Below are 18,191 nucleotides of genomic sequence, written 5' to 3'. Positions count from 1 at the left end.
ATTTTCAATGTACAGGGGGGTCCGCCGATGTGTCAAAATGGAATTTTTACAACTTTTCGGGAAAGTGTTTTATATTGAAGGACAAGTTGTTGGTAGTTGAAAATCAATAGTTTTGGACATTTTCAATGTACAGGGGGGTCCGCTGATGTGTCAAAATTGATTTTTTTCAACATTTCGGGAAAGTGTTGTATATTGAAGGACAAGTTGTTGGTAGTTGAAAATCAATAGTTTTGGACATTTTCAATGTACAGGGGGGTCCGCTGATGTGACAAAATTGAATTTTTTTCAACATTTCGGGAAAGTGTTGTATATTGAAGGACAAGTTGTTGGTAGTTGAAAATCAATAGTTTTGGACATTTTCAATGTACAGGGGGGTCCGCCGATGTGTCAAAATGGAATTTTTACAACTTTTCGGGAAAGTGTTTTATATTGAAGGACAAGTTGTTGGTATTTGAAAATCAATAGTTTTGGACATTTTCAATGTACAGGGGGGTCCGCTGATGTGTCAAAATTGAATTTTTTCAACATTTCGGGAAAGTGTTGTATATTGAAGGACAAGTTGTTGGTAGTTGAAAATCAATAGTTTTGGACATTTTCAATGTACAGGGGGGTCCGCTGATGTGACAAAATTGAATTTTTTTCAACATTTCGGGAAAGTGTTGTATATTGAAGGACAAGTTGTTGGTAGTTGAAAATCAATAGTTTTGGACATTTTCAATGTACAGGGGGGTCCGCCGATGTGTCAAAATGGAATTTTTACAACTTTTCGGGAAAGTGTTTTATATTGAAGGACAAGTTGTTGGTAGTTGAAAATCAATAGTTTTGGACATTTTCAATGCACAGGGGGGTCCGCCGATGTGTTAAAATGGAAATTTTTCAACTTTTCGGGAAAGTATTGTATATTGAAGGACAAGTTGTTGGTAGTTGAAAATCAAAAGTTTTGGACAGTTTCAATGCACAGGGGGGTCCGCCGATGTGTCAAAATGGAATTTTTTCAACTTTTCGGGAAAGTGTTTTATATTGAAGGACAAGTTGTTGGTAGTTGAAAATCAATAGTTTTGGACATTTTCAATGCACAGGGAGGTCCGCCGATGTGTCAAAATGGAATGTTTACAACTTTTCGGGAAAGTGTTTTATATTGAAGGACAAGTTGTTGGTAGTTGAAAATCAATAGTTTTGGACATTTTCAATGTACAGGGGGGTCCGCTGATGTGTCAAAATTGAATTTTTTTCAACTTTTCGGGAAAGTGTTGTATATTGAAGGACAAGTTGTTGGTAGTTGAAAATCAATAGTTTTGGACATTTTCAATGTACAGGGGGGTCCGCTGATGTGACAAAATTAAATTTTTTTCAACATTTCGGGAAAGTGTTGTATATTGAAGGACAAGTTGTTGGTAGTTGAAAATCAATAGTTTTGGACATTTTCCATGTACAGGGGGGTCCGCCGATGTGTCAAAATGGAATTTTTACAACTTTTCGGGAAAGTGTTTTATATTGAAGGACAAGTTGTTGGTAGTTGAAAATCAATAGTTTTGGACATTTTCAATGCACAGGGGGGTCCGCCGATGTGTCAAAATGGAATTTTTACAAGTTTTCGGGAAAGTGTTTTATATTGAAGGACAAGTTGTTGGTAGTTGAGAATCAATAGTTTCGGACATTTTCAATGTACAGGGGGGTCCGCTGATGTGTCAAAATTGAATTTTTTTCAACATTTCGGGAAAGTGTTGTATATTGAAGGACAAGTTGTTGGTAGTTGAAAATCAATAGTTTTGGACATTTTCCATGTACAGGGGGGTCCGCCGATGTGTCAAAATGGAATTTTTACAACTTTTCGGGAAAGTGTTTTATATTGAAGGACAAGTTGTTGGTAGTTGAAAATCAATAGTTTTGGACATTTTCAATGCACAGGGGGGTCCGCCGATGTGTCAAAATGGAATTTTTACAAGTTTTCGGGAAAGTGTTTTTTATTGAAGGACAAGTCGTTGGTAGTTGAAAATCGATAGTTTTGGACATTTTCAATGCACAGGGGGGTCCGCCGATGTGCCAGAATGGAATTTTCTTCAACTTTTCGGGAAAGTGTTTTATATTGAAGGACAAGTTGTTGGTAGTTGAAAATCAATAGTTTTGGACAGTTTCAATGCACAGGGGGACCGCCGATGTGTCAAAATGGAATTTTTTCAAGTTTTCGGGAAAGTGTTTTATATTGAAGGACAAGTTGTTGGTAGTTGAAAATCAATAGTTTTGGACACTTTTTGAATGCACAGGGGGGTCCGCCGATGTGTCAAAATGGAATTTTTACAACTTTTCGGGAAAGTGTTTTATATTGAAGGACAAGTTGTTGGTAGTTGAAAATCAATAGTTTTGGACATTTTCAATGTACAGGGGGGTCCGCCGATGTGTCAAAATTGAATTTTTTTCAACATTTCGGGAAAGTGTTGTATATTGAAGGACAAGTTGTTGGTAGTTGAAAATCAATAGTTTTGGACATTTTCAATGCACAGGGGGGTCCGCCGATGTGCCAAAATGGAATTTTTACAACTTTTCGGGAAAGTGTTTCATATTGAAGGACAAGTCGTTGGTAGTTGAAAATCGATAGTTTTGGACATTTTCAATGCACGGGGGGGGTCCGCCGATGCGCCAAAATGGAATTTTTTCAACTTTTCGGGAAAGTGTTTTATATTGGAGGACAAGTTGTTGGTAGTTGAAAATCAATAGTTTTGGACAGTTTAAATGCACAGGGGGTCCGCCGATGCGTTAAAATTGAATTTTTTCAACTTTTTGGGCCCTCAGCTTGCCCTTCAAAATAAAACACTTTCCCAAAAAGTTGAAAAAAAATTAATTTTGATGCATCGGCGAACCCCCTGTGCCTTGAAAATGTTCAAAACTATTGATTTTCAACAGCCCTCGATTTGCCTTTCAATATAAAACACTTTTTCAAAAAGTTGAAAAAAAAATCCACTTTGACATATCAAAGTTTTGAAAATGTCCAAAACTATTGATTTTCAACAGCCCTCAACTTGCCTTTCAATATAAAACACTTTCCCAAAAAGTTGGAAAAAATTCCATTTTGATGCATCGGCGGACCCCCCCTGTGCATTGAAAATGTCCAAAACTATTGATTTTCAACAGCCCTCAACTTTCCTTTCAATATAAAACACTTTCCCAAAAAGTTGGAAAAAAATCCATTTTGATGCATCGGCGGACCCCCCTGTGCATTGAAAATGTTCAAAACTATTGATTTGCAACAGCCCTCAACTTGCCATTCAATATCAAAACACTTTCCCAAAAAGTTGAAAAAATTCCATTTTGATGCATCGGCGGACCCCCCCCCCCCCCCTTGTGCATTGAAAATGTTCAAAACTATTGATTTTCAACAGCCCTCAACTTGCCTTTCAATATAAAACACTTTCCCAAAAAGTTGAAAAAAAAATCCATTTTGATGCATCGGCGGACCCCCCTGTGCATTGAAAATGTCCAAAACTATTGATTTTCAACACCCCTCAACTTGCCTTTCAATATAAAACACTTTCCCAAAAAGTTGAAAAAAATTCCATTTTGATGCATCGGCGGACCCCCTGTGCATTGAAAATGTCCCAAACTATTGATTTTCAACAGCCCTCAACTTGCCTTTCAATATAAAACACATTCCCAAAAAGTTGGAAAAAATTCCATTTTGATGCATCGTCGGACCCCCTGTGCATTGAAAATGTCCAAAACTATTGATTTTCAACAGCCCTCAACTTGCCTTTCAATATAAAACACTTTCCCAAAAAGTTGAAAAAAAAATCCATTTTGATGCATCGGCGGACCCCCCTGTGCATTGAGAATGTTCAAAACTATTGATTTTCAACAGCCCTCAACTTGCCTTTCAATATAAAACACTTTCCCAAAAAGTTGAAAAAAAAATCCATTTTGACACATCTGCGGACTCCCTTGTGCATTGAAAATGTCCCAAACTATTGATTTTCAACAGCCCTCAACTTGCCTTTCAATATAAAACACATTCCCAAAAAGTTGGAAAAAATTCCATTTTGATGCATCGTCGGACCCCCTGTGCATTGAAAATGTCCAAAGCTATTGATTTTCAACAGCCCTCAACTTGCCTTTCAATATAAAACACTTTCCCAAAAAGTTGAAAAAAAAATCCATTTTGACACATCTGCGGACTCCCTTGTGCATTGAAAATGTCCCAAACTATTGATTTTCAACAGCCCTCAACTTGCCTTTCAATATAAAACACATTCCCAAAAAGTTGGAAAAAATTCCATTTTGATGCATCGTCGGACCCCCTGTGCATTGAAAATGTCCAAAACTATTGATTTTCAACAGCCCTCAACTTGCCTTTCAATATAAAACACTTTCCCAAAAAGTTGAAAAAAAAATCCATTTTGATGCATCGGCGGACCCCCCTGTGCATTGAGAATGTTCAAAACTATTGATTTTCAACAGCCCTCAACTTGCCTTTCAATATAAAACACTTTCCCAAAAAGTTGAAAAAAAAATCCATTTTGACACATCTGCGGACTCCCTTGTGCATTGAAAATGTCCCAAACTATTGATTTTCAACAGCCCTCAACTTGCCTTTCAATATAAAACACATTCCCAAAAAGTTGGAAAAAATTCCATTTTGATGCATCGTCGGACCCCCTGTGCATTGAAAATGTCCAAAGCTATTGATTTTCAACAGCCCTCAACTTGCCTTTCAATATAAAACACTTTCCCAAAAAGTTGGAAAAAATTCCATTTTGATGCATCAGCGGACCCCCCTGTGCATTGAAAATGTCCAAAACTATCAGGCATTGTAATTCTCTCTCACTCACGCGAGAAGTAGCTTATCCGATGTCCAACTTTTCCGAGATAAGATGAGTCGCAAAATTCTCCGTCTCCACAAATAGCGTGAGAATGATTTTCCGGATAAAATTTATTTGACTTTTTCCTTCTCACCGGAGAAGGTGATAAAATTTTAATTTCGTGGAAATCAATTAAAACTGCAAAAAATACACTTAATTACAAAGAAAAGCGGCAAAGAAGTATGATAGACTTGTTTTATCGTGTTTTGGAATAACGACAGCAAAGCAGGGAACACAAGAAGGATACCGTGATAAACTCATTCTCTCATTCTCCGGCTGTTTTATTTATCCGGAGAAATAACACGTTGTATTTATCATGAGAAGTTGTGTCAGTGCCAATAACTTTTCGTGTGAAAATGTGAGTTTTTATTGTCGCAGTAGCAAACTATCCGGGCGCATTTACTCATATGAGCGATAAATGCAATGCCTGAAAACTATTGATTTTCAACAGCCCTCAACTTGCCTTTCAATATAAAACACTTTACCAAAAAGTTGAAAAAAATTCCATTTTGATGCATCGGCGGACCCCCCTGTGCATTGAAAATGTTTAAAACTATTGATTTTCAATAGCCCTCAACTTGCCCTTCAATATAAAACACTTTCCCAAAAAGTTGAAAAAAAATCCATTTTGTCACATCGGCGGACCCCCCTGTGCATTGAAAATGTTCAAAACTATTGATTTTCAACAGCCCTCAACTTGCCCTTCAATATAAAACACTTTCCCAAAAAGTTGAAAAAAATTTCAGCTTGGCTCATTGACACCCCTAACATATCCATAATGTTCGAAAATAGATAATGATCATCGATCCAAGAATTAAATCAAATCGCAATCATGGCTGATAATGCTCACTTGTGATTTTTTCCGAATTGCTCGCTGCAGATAGAATCATGCCGGGATTACCCTCTCAATTATCAAATTCAGCCACAGATCAAAATCACCACTGATAGAGGCCAAGAAAAAATCGGTAGTGATTTTTGTGGGATGATCTTTTGATAGTTAAGAAAGTGATCACGGCAAGATTTTATCGGCAGTGAGAATTTTCGAAAAAATCATAAGCGATAATTATCAGCCATGATTGCGGTTTGATTTTTTTTGATTATTATTTTCCCAGCACTGGTGTATGTATGTGTGTGTGTATGTGTGTGTGTCATTTAAACTCACACAATTTTCTCAGAGATGGCTGAACCGATTTTCGCAAACTTAGTTTCACCTGAAAGGTATAACGCTCCCATAAGCTGCTATTGAATTTTTAGTTGATCCGACTTTTGGTTCCGGAGTTACGGGTTGAAGAGTGCGGTCACACAGCAAATTCCCATATAAACTGGTACCACCATGATGTTCAAATGATGTAAAACATATTAAAATTGATGTAACATTACTCTAGTTTGCGGGTCTGGATCACTAATGATCAATCAAAGCAGCTTTGACCACATTGGCCACCTATGACAGTTCATGCCGCCCCCGGGGAATCCGCCAAGTTCCTAAGCTAATATCACACCCACTCCCCAACGAATTCTCTACCGATTTTTACAAACTTGATTTCAAATGAAAGATACAGTAATACCATTGACTGCTGCTGAATTTCATTCTGTTCTGACTCTTGCTTCCGGAGTTACAGGGGTGTTAGTAAGGATACACTGGAATTTCCCATATAAATCGGTACAATCATAATACCTCAGAGGCTTAAAACTATTGAAATGGTCACCAAATTACTTCTAATCGCAGATCTAGATCACTGATTGCCAATCAAACATTCTTTGAATATATTGTCCACTATCGACGATTTCGGAAGTCCGGAATTCCGGGCATATTCCACAATTAAAGTCACATCGGTTCTTCGGTGATGACTGAACCGATTTTCTCAAACCAAGTCTCAAATGGAAGGCAAAATATGCAGTTGAGTATTGCGTCGCAGCACCTCCCCCCCCCGCCTTGCCCTTACACTTCCCTCCTTCATCACTCCCCTCCTCTTGGACCACCCTCACGCCCGCATTTCCTTCATCCACCCCGTATACGAAATAAGATGAAGGATTTCTGACGCATTCTCCACTCCCACTCTACTAACCCCCCATTCCCTACACGTTCAAACCCATTCCACCAACCTTTCCAAATTATAATCACATGAAGATAACATTGAACTCATGCTTGTTAAGCTAATTAAATATTATTCTTTTGCCTTTCTTATATAGAAAGGTTCTGCAATGGCTCCAAAAACCGACTTTCTAACCAAGGCCCGGAGGGCCGAGTCTCATATAACATTCGCGTCAGTTCGCCGAGATCGCAAAATATCTGTGTGTATGTATGTGTGTATGTATGTATGTATGTATGTATGTGTGTGTATGTGCGGATTTGTTAACAAAATGTCCACATCGGTTTCTCGGAGATGGCTGAACCGATTTTTACAAACTAAGATTCAAATGAAAGGTATAATATTCCCATAGGTTGCTATTGAATTTCATTTTCAACCGACATCTTGTTCCGGATTACGAGTTGAAGAGTATGGTTACAAAACAAAATTTGTTGATTTGTCCACATCGGTTTCTCGGAATTTTCTGAACCGATTTTGACAAACTTAATTTTAAATGAAAGGTCCATCAGCTGCTGTTGAATTTTGTGTGGATCCGAGTTCTGGTTCCTGAATTACAGGGTGATACGTACGATCACGCAGCAAATCCCGATTCTAACTAATTCTGCGATGAATGTAAAAAGGGGAAATTTTTTCCAAAATGTAAACACCACTGTTGAATTTGTATATCTAGGTCACCAACAGTCATTCAAAGTCTCTTTGGCCACACTGGCTCCCATCGACGGATCCGGAAGCATCCAAATTCTGAATAACGATTATATTGGTTTCTCGAAAATGGCTAGACCGATTTGATCAACTTAGTCTCAAATGAAAGGTGGGAAACTGATATTAAATTCCATCTCCATCCGACTTCCGGCTCCGGAGTTACAGGTTGTGGAGTGCGATCACATAGAAAACTCCGAATCAAACCGATACCGCGATGAATGCAAAAACGTGCTCTTATATATACTTACCAAGTGTAATAAGAATGAAAGACATTTCCATAATGTTATATTGTACGAACCAGCTATTAAATCATAGTTTGGAGAAATGAGAAAGGCACAATTGCACCTCTAGGTGGATTAAAACAGGTTTTTCAATTTAATATTAATGTAGCTGTTTTTTCTTTTACAAAATTTTAGAACTCGAATAGTGATTTTTTCTTGTATATTTGTCATGTCATGTATAATAATAAAATGTAATATATTCATTTGAAAGCTTTTAATGAATATAAACAATGCAAACATTCACGTGTTCATGATTGAGAAAGGCACAATTGCACCGCTAGGTGGATTAAAATAGGTTTTTGCTATTGAAATTGACAAAATGGTAGTATCACCCCTTTGTTTACTTTTTCGCTCCCACCTATCAGCATTGAAGTATCGCCCTTTCGTTTTATTACAATAACTACCGTTTTACACCACCGATTTCGTCCGGGTTTTTTTTAATAGCGATCATTGTTACTATTTACAGCTGGTATCAGCTTGATAATCCTAAAAAAATACGAAAAAAACAGTTTCGCCTCTAAACTGCTAGCAAAAAAAGTATCGCCCTGTTTGTTTGCATGGAGCGTGGAGGGCGAAACTTTAAATAAACAAAAATACAGTTTCGCCCGTTGTATTTTTTGCTGTAGTTTAAGAAAGCAATATCGTAGAATCCAAATTTTTAGGTTAATTTGTTGCGTTTCAAGGCCCTCATTCGCATGTATGAAAAAAGCCTTATGTTTACATTTGTAAGTATCGCCCTTTTCACAAAAAAAGCGTTGATTTTATATTTTTGTTTGTTTCAAGCGTGTCAGCGTCAACATGCTTCTTTTCAGGTTCGTGACAGTCGTGCCCTTATATATGCTTACCTAGTGTAATACGAGTGTAATAGACATTTCCATAATGTTATATTTTTCGAACCAGCTTTTAAATCATAGTTTAAACAAATGATAAAGGCACAATTGGATCATTAAGCTATATATAGTTTTCCGTTCCATTCGATAAATTTTAGGTCCAATATACATAATATAACATTATTCAAAAAAAAAATTGTGGTAATACGTAAAAACGATTTTTGTTTGTTAAAATAAATCATATGTAAACTTGGCAACCATACATAGGAAAACGGCGGTTGTTTACATCTGGCCTTTCAAGACAACACCCAAAATGAAAAGAAAAACTATATGGATGGTGTTTATGTCAAATAAAAATAACCCTGCGGGAAAACATGTATTCAGCTTTTTGTTGGTGGCTGCGTTCCCAAATGCGCACCCCATTTTGACAAGTCGTTCGTCCAGTGTTTATCCAAGTTTATCAATCCTAGCATGCCTATTTAAAATTCGCTCTCGTGTCAAACAATAAAAATAAATTTTTTTATTGATATTCGTGCGTTTGCTATTAGAAGCCTTTTCTCGTTGTGATCATCATTTGCGTAGAAGAGGGAATGTTGCTAAACTGTTTTGAAAAACATATAGCGAATCCAAATGTCAACACGTTGTATTGTGGACGGATTTGGATTCAGTTTGTGGAAAGGTCAAAACCGGATTTCCTCTCCTACTGGCCACTTTGCGCGTGAGAAATTTCGGCAAGCGCGGGGACTCGAAACTCTAAACATGAATCCCCGAAATGTGAACAATTACTACATGTGTTGTAAACATTTTCATACAGGTATGTTTCCCATCGAAATTATTAAATTTTCATTTCTAGTGAATATCCCCTTTCTAGGAAAGTCTGCTGCACCACATGTAATGCGACATCTAGACTGGATCCTTACCCTGCAAATGGTCCAAGATGACGATTATGATAAATCTGGTGGTTAACAACATTTATCGTAAATTGATATGAAGTTGTTCATTACAGTATTTTTTATTTATCGAATAATTTATATTGCTACCTCAAATATATACTACCCAAACTAAAACCATTTGATTGTAATTTCCACCCTTCACCTATTTAATCATTCCAAATTTCGTCTTCGAAAGCATGATTCAGAGGGCCGAGCTTCCGATGCCGATGCCCGAGCTTCATATCGGTCTGTACATGTTTATAAGTATTTATGTGACTTAAAAGGTCACGTAGTTTTCACGGAGATAACTACCCTGAGTTATGTTTAGAACATAACCTGGAACTAGCCATCGACTTCGGAGTACACCGTGCAATTGCTGGCTGTGTGCAATCGAGGAAAATGCTGGCGGCTCAACATCGAACAAGCTGGAAGCCTACATTCGATCATGATCATCAATATCGACTGGGCCCGAGATGTTCGCTCAGTGCTTTGGGCAAAGTTATGACAAACGGTTCAGGTTTAAATATCGACACTTACAGCAGTTTTCATATAACCAGAATTACGATTATGAACTAATTGGTCAGTGTTTAAATTGATTCGCGAAGTAGTGAAAAAGGTAATTATAAGCAAACGCACCAACAACCAATCAAAATTGACGCTTATTGTTTGACACAAGAAAAGTTTTAAACAGGGCCTGCTAGGATTGATAAAATTGACACTGGACGAACGACTTGTCAAAATGGGGTGCGCCTTTGAGAACGCAGCCACCAACAAAAAGCTGAATTAATTTTTTCTGACAGGGCATCATTTGTCGTGAAATTCGATATGTTAAATGCTTTTGATAGTGTCAAATCCAAACTGTCAACATATTCCTTTATTTTAAATTTTAATATTATTTTCACGTTTCCTGAATTGGAAAAAAACATTGTTGCAATCACGAAAATCAGCTTTATCGATGTATGTAATAAAAAAGATATTTTTTTCTCATTTAATGACCCAATTGTCAAAAAAGGGCAATTAAACTTATTACGAACTGAACATTGTAGACCGCCATTATAGCACGTAAAAAGCTGGATAGAAAATATTTTGTTTACATTTGTGAGTATCGCCCTTTTTACAAATAAATATTGAAATGGGCCTAGGGGCAGATCACTCTAGGAATGTATATAACAAATTTGCATCAAATTAGAAAAAATGCATTTCATTTTCATTTTTGCATCAACTTTGCACTCCCTCGCACAAAAGTTTGTTTAACAATCGTCCTACGCCGATCCACTTTATTAGACGTTGTGTTGAATATAGGGCTAGTTTTTTGTAGGGTTTTGACGTCTTACACGCAACGCAAAATACATTTTGAATTTCTATTTTGATGGAAAGAAATGCATGTAATTTCGCTGATTTTTCAAAATGCATCACAAGTGATCTGCCCCTAGAAATGGGCTCACTGTTCGTTCGAATCGCTATCGAACGAATCCTCACTTTTGTCGTGAGCAAGAATAAAAGTGATACTCATTTAAATAACAGTAGACATCACTCGGAACTTGCCAGTTGCTTAGTTCATACAAGACGACTTTTTGGATTTAGGATTGAGCGTCCAACTAGTGCTAATTTTGGTGCTAGTTTAGATTTATCATCTAATTGGTACCAAGATGGTGCTAGTTATGGAAACGCTAAAAACTATTTTTTTCGTGGTTTTATGGTTTTTTCAGAACCTATCATCTAGATATTTCACTTTTTAACAGCGGCAAAATATAGTTATTTTTCCACACGATATGAGAAAACTCCAAAATAAAGCTTTGAGGTTTTATCCGTCGCGACAACATTGTGCGCTCTCTAGCTTTGTTCAGATTTCTCATCGTTTAACTTGTTAGGGTCACCGACGAAAACTTCACTTATGTTAACGTAGGTGATTTTGAAAGCGATATTTCTGAAAATTTTCTTTAGAAACACAATATGAACACTTCATATGGCGTGCAAAAACTCGCTCACGCTCGGTACTTATCTTGTCTGAATCTGTATTATGTTTCAATTTTGTTTTGCTAGCCAAATTTATGTTACGCACACAGAGAGAAAATTGAAAGCTTTTCTTTAAAAGCTTTGTGTACGCCAGCATGAAAAAATTGAGAATATACTTTCGGAATTATTGCTCTGATCAAACCGGAATGAAATACACAAAAGCAGAACGAAAATTTCATTTAACGATTTTTCTAGAGTGCACATTTTAAAGAGCACGAAAAGCCGAATTGTACGGTGTTTTAGTGATTTTGAACTTTTTAAGTGAACTACACTGAGCGGAATCGCTGCATTCATATTATATGATATTCATAATTCAGCGCTAATGGAATTTCCAATGATTGCGACATTAGACCTAGGGGCAGATCACTCTAGAAATGTATAACAAATTTGCATCAAATTAGAAAAAAATTGCATTTAACTTCCATTTTTGCATCAACTTTGCACTCCCACGCAGAAAAGTTTGTTTAACAAACGTCCTACGCTGATTCATTTTGTTCGACGTTTTGTTGAATGTAGGGCTAATTTTTCTAACGTCTTACACGCAACGCAAAATACATTACGAATTTCTATTTTGATGGAAAGAAATGCATTTAATTTAGCTGATTTTTAGGTTCTGTATCTAATTTTTGAATTTTCAAGACGAGTAATCTGCAAAAGCTTTAGAGCCTCAAAAAAATTGCAAAAACAAAATCCTTCAATCAAAAGTTTTACCTCATCATTGGTACCCTAATATAAATATACAAATATGTTCTGAATTATTAAACATTAAATGTTTTATCTTCTATTTAGATTATAATTCTTCCATTACAAGGAAAATAATGGCTGCATTATTTTCACTATGAAAAATAATCGACTCATCGGTATACTATGAACACCATAATTTTGGAGCTCATCCGAAAACTGGAGATTCATATAATTATTACGTGGAAAAAGCTTTCTATCTAAATAAGTAACATTTCTTATAAATTTATTAAACCATCATAGCCTTTATCACGTTAAACATTCCATATACATTTAACAAAGTGTCGCATACATTTCATTGGACCACTAAATGTTTTTAATATGATAGTTATAATATAGTGCGCTGATAAATTTGGGTATGACACTGGAATTTAAATGCTATATGAAAACCTGATAGAATTGAACTGCAGAGGAATGCAAATTTCAACATGATAACCATATAAGTTTGATATTCCATTAAGAGTCTAATGCTAGGCGCAGATCACTTGTGATGCATTTTTAAAAATCAGCTAAATTAAATGCATTTCCATCAAAATAGAAATTCGTAATGAATTTTGCGTTGCGCACAATGTATTTTGCGTTGCGTGCAATGTATTTTGCGTTGCGTGTAAGTCGTCAAAACCCTACAAAAAACTAGCCCTACATTCAACAAAACGTCGAACAAGGTGAATCAGCGTAGGACGTTTGTTAAACAAACTTATCTGCGAGGAAGTGCAAAGTTGATGCAAAAATGGAAATTAAATGCATTTTTTTTTCTAATTTGATGCAAATTTGTTATAGATTTCTAGAGTGATCTGTCCCTAGGTTGTAGCTTATAACAAAAACTTCATTTCTTCTCGGAAAAAGCTTACCACTGCCAAAATATGAATGAAACGAGTAAGAAATTTAGTTTTATTTGCAATTATTCTGAAATTACAATTGCAACTATTTGGCTCATACATTTCTTCGAAATGTAATCAAGGTATTATTGCGGTTATAAAAAATCGTTCCATAAATAAAGTTCCAACTCGAAACCGAGACCCAATCAGTACCAATGTCAAACTTGAATTCATATTTTGGACTACGTATGAGATTCAGTGAAGACTATCAGAGAGAAGGATCGGCTGTGTATGATGCAAAGCTGACACTTTCCTATTAGCTTTCCTCTCGTGATCTAGAGAGTTTCATGAACTTACACCATCTCATGAAGGTTTAGCTTAACTTAGGAGGAACGGGAAATAATGTTGTGGCGGCTACGGTGCTCAACAAATTACATTTCGGAACAGCACACATATAACTGCGAATAATATTAGAAACCACTATGTTTTACATCCATTTCGTAAGATGATTACTCATCATCTTGTAAAATGATGGTTTTCCTTCATTTTCATAAACAATTATCAACAAATTGATCGGTGATTTGGTGTTTAAAAGTTATTTTTTTACCAATGTTTACAGAAAATATATGCACTATGACAGAACAGAGTCAAATCTGCAACACTTTGCTTCCAGAAAATATATGTAGGGGGCGCTACATGCTTGGGGTGGATGTTTTGTGAATAAACTGTCAGATCAGTAGCAAATCTTTAAAAGTTTACAGCATGTTGTGCATGAGTGTTTCAGTCCTAGATTCATAATTTTGACAGTTCTATAATATAAAACTAAAAATTTTAAAACTAGAACTTGATGTCACCAACAGCAGTTTTAGCGGATGTTCTATTCGGTTTAAAATTCATGTCTCGCCATGCCTTCAGCGTTACTGCATTCAATTTTTTTCCCCAGTCTATCTGGTCTAAATGTCTGTGCTGAAAACTGCATGTATTTAAAACATAGTTCTAAACGTGTTTTGAAATCAGCAACAAATAGAACGGCGTCGTATAACAGTTTTAAATTTTAAAACAAAACTGTTCGAAATTATTAAAAAAAACGCTCTGCTGGGGATGTGAATGTTTCAGTTTCAGTTTTACTTTGAAACTCGTATACAAAACAAAACGCTCCTGAACATGCCCTAATTTTTGCATTTTTAAGAAAATTGGCCTTAGTTGTATAATAAAATGAAAGTGAAGTGGAAGAAAACTAATTTCCTTCAAGATGGTAATAGATTTATTATGCAAAGCGGGGATAATATATCATATATTTAAATTTTTCTTTCTGAACCGGTATAAAACCACTTCGTTGGAGGTTGTGTATGTTCAAAATGAGAGCTATTTCTTGCCAAAAGTGAATTTATACTGGTTATGCTATGATTGATTGTTTAAATATTCTTAACTCGGTCGGTTGTGAACCATAACCTAGAAGCACAGTATACACATTTTCGAAGATTTCTTATGTTTAACTTGAGTGTATCTCCTAAAAAGTATTATCATTAACTTCCAAATTTGTTTTTCTTCCCCTCTGAGTCCATTATTTACTATAATTGATGCGTATTTACGGAAAAACATTAAAAAATTACATCAAATTACTTATCGTAGATATGAAAAACGCACAAACATCCACCTTATCTTGTTTATGCTATTAATCTGTAGATGTCGCAGCAGGTAATTGAGCTTTGTAGCAAAATGCCAATCTGCCTCTCGTTTCTTCTGCAATTTTATGCATTGGACATATTCGGTCTATCCACTCATTGAATGCTTACTAGAAGTATATGCATGAAAATGCATAAAAATCACAGCAGAAGAAAAGAGACGGGAATAAAAAGTATGCTAACTATGCCTATTTTTGTTTCTCAGTGTGGGTACTTTTCATAGGACTGACATTAGTTGGTATTTTTTGTTCATTTTTTGAAAAAATCAATTATTTTCAGTGCGTTATTTGGATAGTACAATAAAAATGAGACCTAACTCAAAACTGATGAACATGAATATGGGACTGTTATGCAAGTGCCGGCAGACTATTCCCAGTTAAGCTCAGCCGGAAATGAACCGGAATTCTGGCTGGTGCCAGTTCGTATTCCGGCTCCAGTGACACAACCGATTCTAGTTAGAATCGGTTGTTGCACTGGAGCCGGAATACGAACTGGAACCAGCCAGAATTCCAGTTCATTTCCGGCTGAACTTTACTGGGTTGCTATTAAAAAATCAGTGAAACATTCAAACAAATAAGTCACAAATTTATTACGTTTAATTTTTGTAAATACCGATCATGACATGTAATTTTACATCACTATAACGGAATCCATGTTTTTTTCATCTGATCTTCACCGTTTCGAACGCCGCTCTGCTGTTATGCTTTGAGAGCAAAACATTGAAGCTTTTTTCATTAAACAGCTGTCAAGGTCCTCTCCTCCACAGCGGGAGATTTACCTGGTCCCGCACCTGCATGAACCACCATCACATTTTCAGTCGTAGCTTGGCTAGGAGTAAATAAACAGTGCTTTGTTTTAATCTGTTGTAATTAGTCTAAGTGTATGAACTTTTGTGAATTACGTTTTAGTCTAACATGGACTGGACATTACTACCGTTGGAACCATTGGAGACTATTTTTCACCAGCTAGAGTTTAAAGATCGTATTGCTTGTTCGCTGGTATGTCGCAGATGGAATGAGGTCCTCTTTAGCTGTCCAGCCCTAGCTCGCAGTATTATTTTCAGTATAGGACCGACTTACTCCACTGATCTTCGCAGCGTCATCCGATGGAGCAATCGAAACTATCGACAGATAACAATAGTGCTGAACCATGATTCTGACACCGCATTGTCTGAACTTATTGCAGAGACTGCTGAACGATGGGACGTAAAGCTTGTATCATTAGTTGGAGATCCACCCAAAGTCCTTAACTGTATGAACCTGAACGCCAATTTGTTCAACTCGATCACAGAGCTGAACCTGGAATTTACCATGGATCGTGCTTGGCCTGTGATTTCCGCACAGACAATTACTTTTAGAAATCTTAAAAAGTTCAACTATCTACAAGTATACACAGGTTCCAATCCTATGGGGATGCTATTTCGACTGGTAGTTCCAAATTTGGAAGAGGTATCTGTAGTACTAGATTCGTTAGCCAACGAAGAAGCCATGTACTGGGCAGACCCACTGATCGAAATAGTAGAGTGCAACAATCTGAAATCATTGGAAGTTGATTTGAATTGCACCATGTGGGAGAGATTTTTTGCCACTGAAAGACCTACATTGGAACGATTGGTGATACGTCGAGCCAGTGACGAATTCCAGGAGCGAGACTGGAACCTACTTTTCCGTAACATGCCGAATCTACGCTACGTTGAGTTTGTTTTCTCAAATGATATAATGCTGTCTAATTTGACTAGAAATTGCAAAAAAGTTGAACGGCTGATGTTGAATGGTTTTTGCCTGCACGATGGGTCCTTCGCCAACAACATGAGTCTATTATCGTTGAAACAGGTTCACATGGACGGCTGGATGAATGGGGCATTATTTTCCTTGAATTCTCCGCTTGATTTAGTCCATTTAGAAGAACTCACGTGGAAGTACGTAGAATTGGCCCCCGCGCAGGGTAGTTTTACACTGGTAACGCCTGAACTGCGACGACTAACATTACGCGGTTGTGACTACAAGCGTTTCTTACTGGAGGTTGGATGTCGTCTCGAGATTATCGATATGGATTACTACGAGGAACAGGTGTTGACACCAAACTTTTTCGATTCACTGGAGAATCTTCAACACCTCACTTTACACATCAATAGCAGCTCACTGAAACTAGTTCGACACATGCGCCATCTGCCTCAATTGAATCAGCTGGAATTGGTATGTTCCACCGAACGCCATGGGTACGACTGTAATGCCTTGTTCAGCAGTATTTGTTCCCACTGTCCTGAACTGCGGGAACTCTGCATACGCAATGAGCACGAAAATTATCTTAGTATTGGCTACCGATATTTTGTGCAACTCGTTAGATTGAGCAAACTGCGGATATTAACTCTTCAGTACATCACACTGTACAATGTGGTCGGCGAAATACCGATGGAACACTTGGTGCGCCTGAACGTTTGGGGTTGCATAGTTATCGGGAAGGGACCATTTAAAAGATTTCCCATTGCGACACATGACTCGAGCGTTCAGGCGGCGGATTGTAGCTTTACCTGCCAAGACAGAGGAAGATGGTAGGTTAGGCAGACGTTCAATATGAATGAAATTCAAACGAATAACATCAAGTGTGTGTTATAAGCCAGACAGTAGGTTAAATTTTGTTTATTTGTGTCTATGTTTATGTAGGTATTTGTATGTGTGTGTCTAACGTGGGCACTATTTTATTAGGAAACATCACAATTTATTATTTTAATAGAGTCTTATGAAATGCATATGTATACACGTTACTTTAAGTCTACCATTAACTTTATTTTAAATAATGATTGTACAAGTATTTAGTTCTACTGAACACTAAAGTGTTTGATTGCATGTAATTTTGAATAAAAGTTTTTTTTTATTTAATACAAGTATGAACACACAAATTAATTGATTCCGATAGAGCAAATAAAATCCTGCATAGTCCACATGCACCCAACGCCTCAAGTGTCTAAAGTTTAAAAAGGATTGTTGTAGTAACCGTATAATTATCCCGTATGTTTCAAGAATCCTATCATATTAGAAACTCGAGGGTGTGGCTGCTATGCATTTGATGTTTAAAGGAGTAAGTGAGGCAATATGAGCGCCCAAAGGATGAAGGACAATCGATATCTCTGTAGGGAAGTAAACAAGTAATCTCAAATTTCCCTCTATTGGTAGAATGCAATACATTCTTGTAAATTGGAAACACTACTTGTGAACACCCTAAACGTCTCCCAACTTGGCCAATGTA

The 18,191-nt window shown here is 36.8% G+C and overlaps 2 protein-coding genes across 2 annotated transcripts in view; both read left to right on the top strand.

The window, feature by feature from the left end:
- The window catches only part of LOC131687263 (uncharacterized), a 43,514-nt gene that overhangs the window by 12,353 nt on the left and 12,970 nt on the right, over positions 1-18,191 (top strand). Inside the window, exon 3 of the mRNA XM_058971335.1 lies at positions 15,854-17,368. Coding sequence (XP_058827318.1) covers positions 15,854-17,368 — 1,515 coding nt within the window. The remainder of the gene's footprint in view (positions 1-15,853; positions 17,369-18,191) is intronic.
- LOC131694249 (uncharacterized) lies at positions 15,707-17,818 on the top strand. The gene has a single exon (XM_058982796.1). The coding sequence runs from the start codon at positions 15,860-15,862 to the stop codon at positions 17,498-17,500; it is 1,641 nt and encodes a 546-aa protein (XP_058838779.1). The 5' UTR covers positions 15,707-15,859; the 3' UTR covers positions 17,501-17,818.

Source organism: Topomyia yanbarensis, chromosome 3, assembly GCF_030247195.1.
Source record: "Topomyia yanbarensis strain Yona2022 chromosome 3, ASM3024719v1, whole genome shotgun sequence".
Taxonomy (NCBI): domain Eukaryota; kingdom Metazoa; phylum Arthropoda; class Insecta; order Diptera; family Culicidae; genus Topomyia; species Topomyia yanbarensis.
The sequence above is the reverse complement of the archived record's forward strand: the minus strand, read 5'-3'. Positions and strand labels throughout refer to the sequence as shown.